Raw genomic sequence first — 1,649 nt, 5'->3', positions numbered from 1 at the left:
TGCCAAGTGTTCAATGATGATTGAAAGGTGAAGACTTATTTAGCATGAAACATGAGTTTTCCCCAATATTAAAATAATATATATAAGTCAGAACTTTGACTTCAGATATTTTCCATTTCTTCTATATAAAATTAAAAAGCAGAATCTAAACAGCAGCATTGATATAGATAAATATTACAAAATGCACACATTTATAGATTTATATATAATAGCTTATATAGTAAAATCAAAGACATGCATTAGGCTGATAATCATGCATAGACTTCTTCAATCTCTCATATACTCTTGCACTTTCATTGCCAAATTCTTGTACCTAGAAACAATAAAAAATATAGAGTTTAATAACTATAATACATACTAAAGGAAATTAATAACAATTTAGGGTTATTATTTACCTGACAATGTATTGAATGGAAAACTGAATCTGCATTGACTTTATAGCTAGCATTAACAATATCAACTCCTTCTTCATTAAGAATTCTAATGGTTTCATTCAACAAAAACTGAGAATTCAATCCAGTTATTAGAACAACCTCTAAGATTAAACCTATTTGTTGGATCTCAATTTTTGGAGATTTTAACATCAACTTCTTCTGCCTTTGAATTTCTTCTAGTAGAAGCTTCTTCTTTTCCTTCATTTTCTCCAAATTTATCTGTAACTTCTTTATGTAAGTTGTTGCTTCCTCTAGCCGATCCGGCCTCGAAATAGCCTGTTACAGATAAGTTTAATCAGTGACACAACACTAGAGATTGTGTTATATTTTTCTAGCATAATTCATATGAAAAATTAAGCAAGAGAAGAAGAAGAAGGGAGTAAAGAAAAATTGAGAAGGAAAAGAAAGAAGCCTTCGAGGTTTGATGAGGAAGAATTGAATTGAGTTTGTGGTGGAGATTCTTCATTTCTTTTCTTCTATTGCTCTCAATGAATTTTCTGTCAATTCTTGATGAACTAGGGTTTTTCTCCATCAGTTTTCCAGAATAAAATATCTTGAAATAGTGATTATACTATTATAAAAGAATGCTTCTTATAATATAATGTTGGTTTGTCTTGTTTTAGAAAAAGGTAGAATGTATATAAATGCTACTGACTAAAGCTGTGTTTTCATTGGAATAGTGGCCGTGGGGCACTATGTTTGGAATCATGTCGATATAGTAACAATAATTATTTTTTTAGAGTATTGTGCAACTTTTGGAGTTATAAATATGTAATGGAATATGATAAATGTGTTAAAATTGTTTTCTATTGGTTTCAAAGAATGAGTCCAGAAACTTCATATATGGTACCACTGTCGACATGAAAAAGAGGGGTTTTTATAAAGTTGATTTGAGCCTTCCTAATACAACTTAAAACGAAAAAAAATTTAAATAACCATGTTTTTAAAAAAAATACAAAAAAAAAAATCAAATTTTCAGATTATTTATTAAAGTGTCTAGGTTTGAGACACCGGAAAGGTGAATGGGCTAATTGAAATGGCGCATTAGTGTACTAGATGCCAAATGGTTTGGCGCATACATTATAAATTTAGGGCAAAAATTTTCTTGCCAAATGATTTGGCGCATAAGGCCATGCAGCAACACATAGACGCCATTACATTTGGCTCCTATGTGTTGGGTTTTTTTTTTTTAAATATATTCGTTTTGTGTTTTTT

General features: G+C 29.9%; 1 protein-coding gene across 1 annotated transcript; it reads right to left on the bottom strand.

Annotated features, from left to right (window-relative positions):
* Positions 1–226: 226 nt before the first annotated feature.
* LOC131636544 (transcription factor bHLH162-like) lies at positions 227–1,000 on the bottom strand. The gene is made up of 3 exons (XM_058907155.1): positions 846–1,000; positions 396–712; positions 227–313 (listed from the first exon to the last, which is right to left on the bottom strand). The coding sequence occupies exons 1-3, from the start codon at positions 964–966 to the stop codon at positions 227–229; spliced, it is 525 nt and encodes a 174-aa protein (XP_058763138.1). The 5' UTR covers positions 967–1,000.
* Between the last annotated feature and the right edge of the window lie 649 nt (positions 1,001–1,649).

Source organism: Vicia villosa, unplaced genomic scaffold, assembly GCF_029867415.1.
Source record: "Vicia villosa cultivar HV-30 ecotype Madison, WI unplaced genomic scaffold, Vvil1.0 ctg.001778F_1_1, whole genome shotgun sequence".
Lineage (NCBI taxonomy): Eukaryota > Viridiplantae > Streptophyta > Magnoliopsida > Fabales > Fabaceae > Vicia > Vicia villosa.
This window is presented reverse-complemented; position numbering and strand designations above follow the sequence as displayed.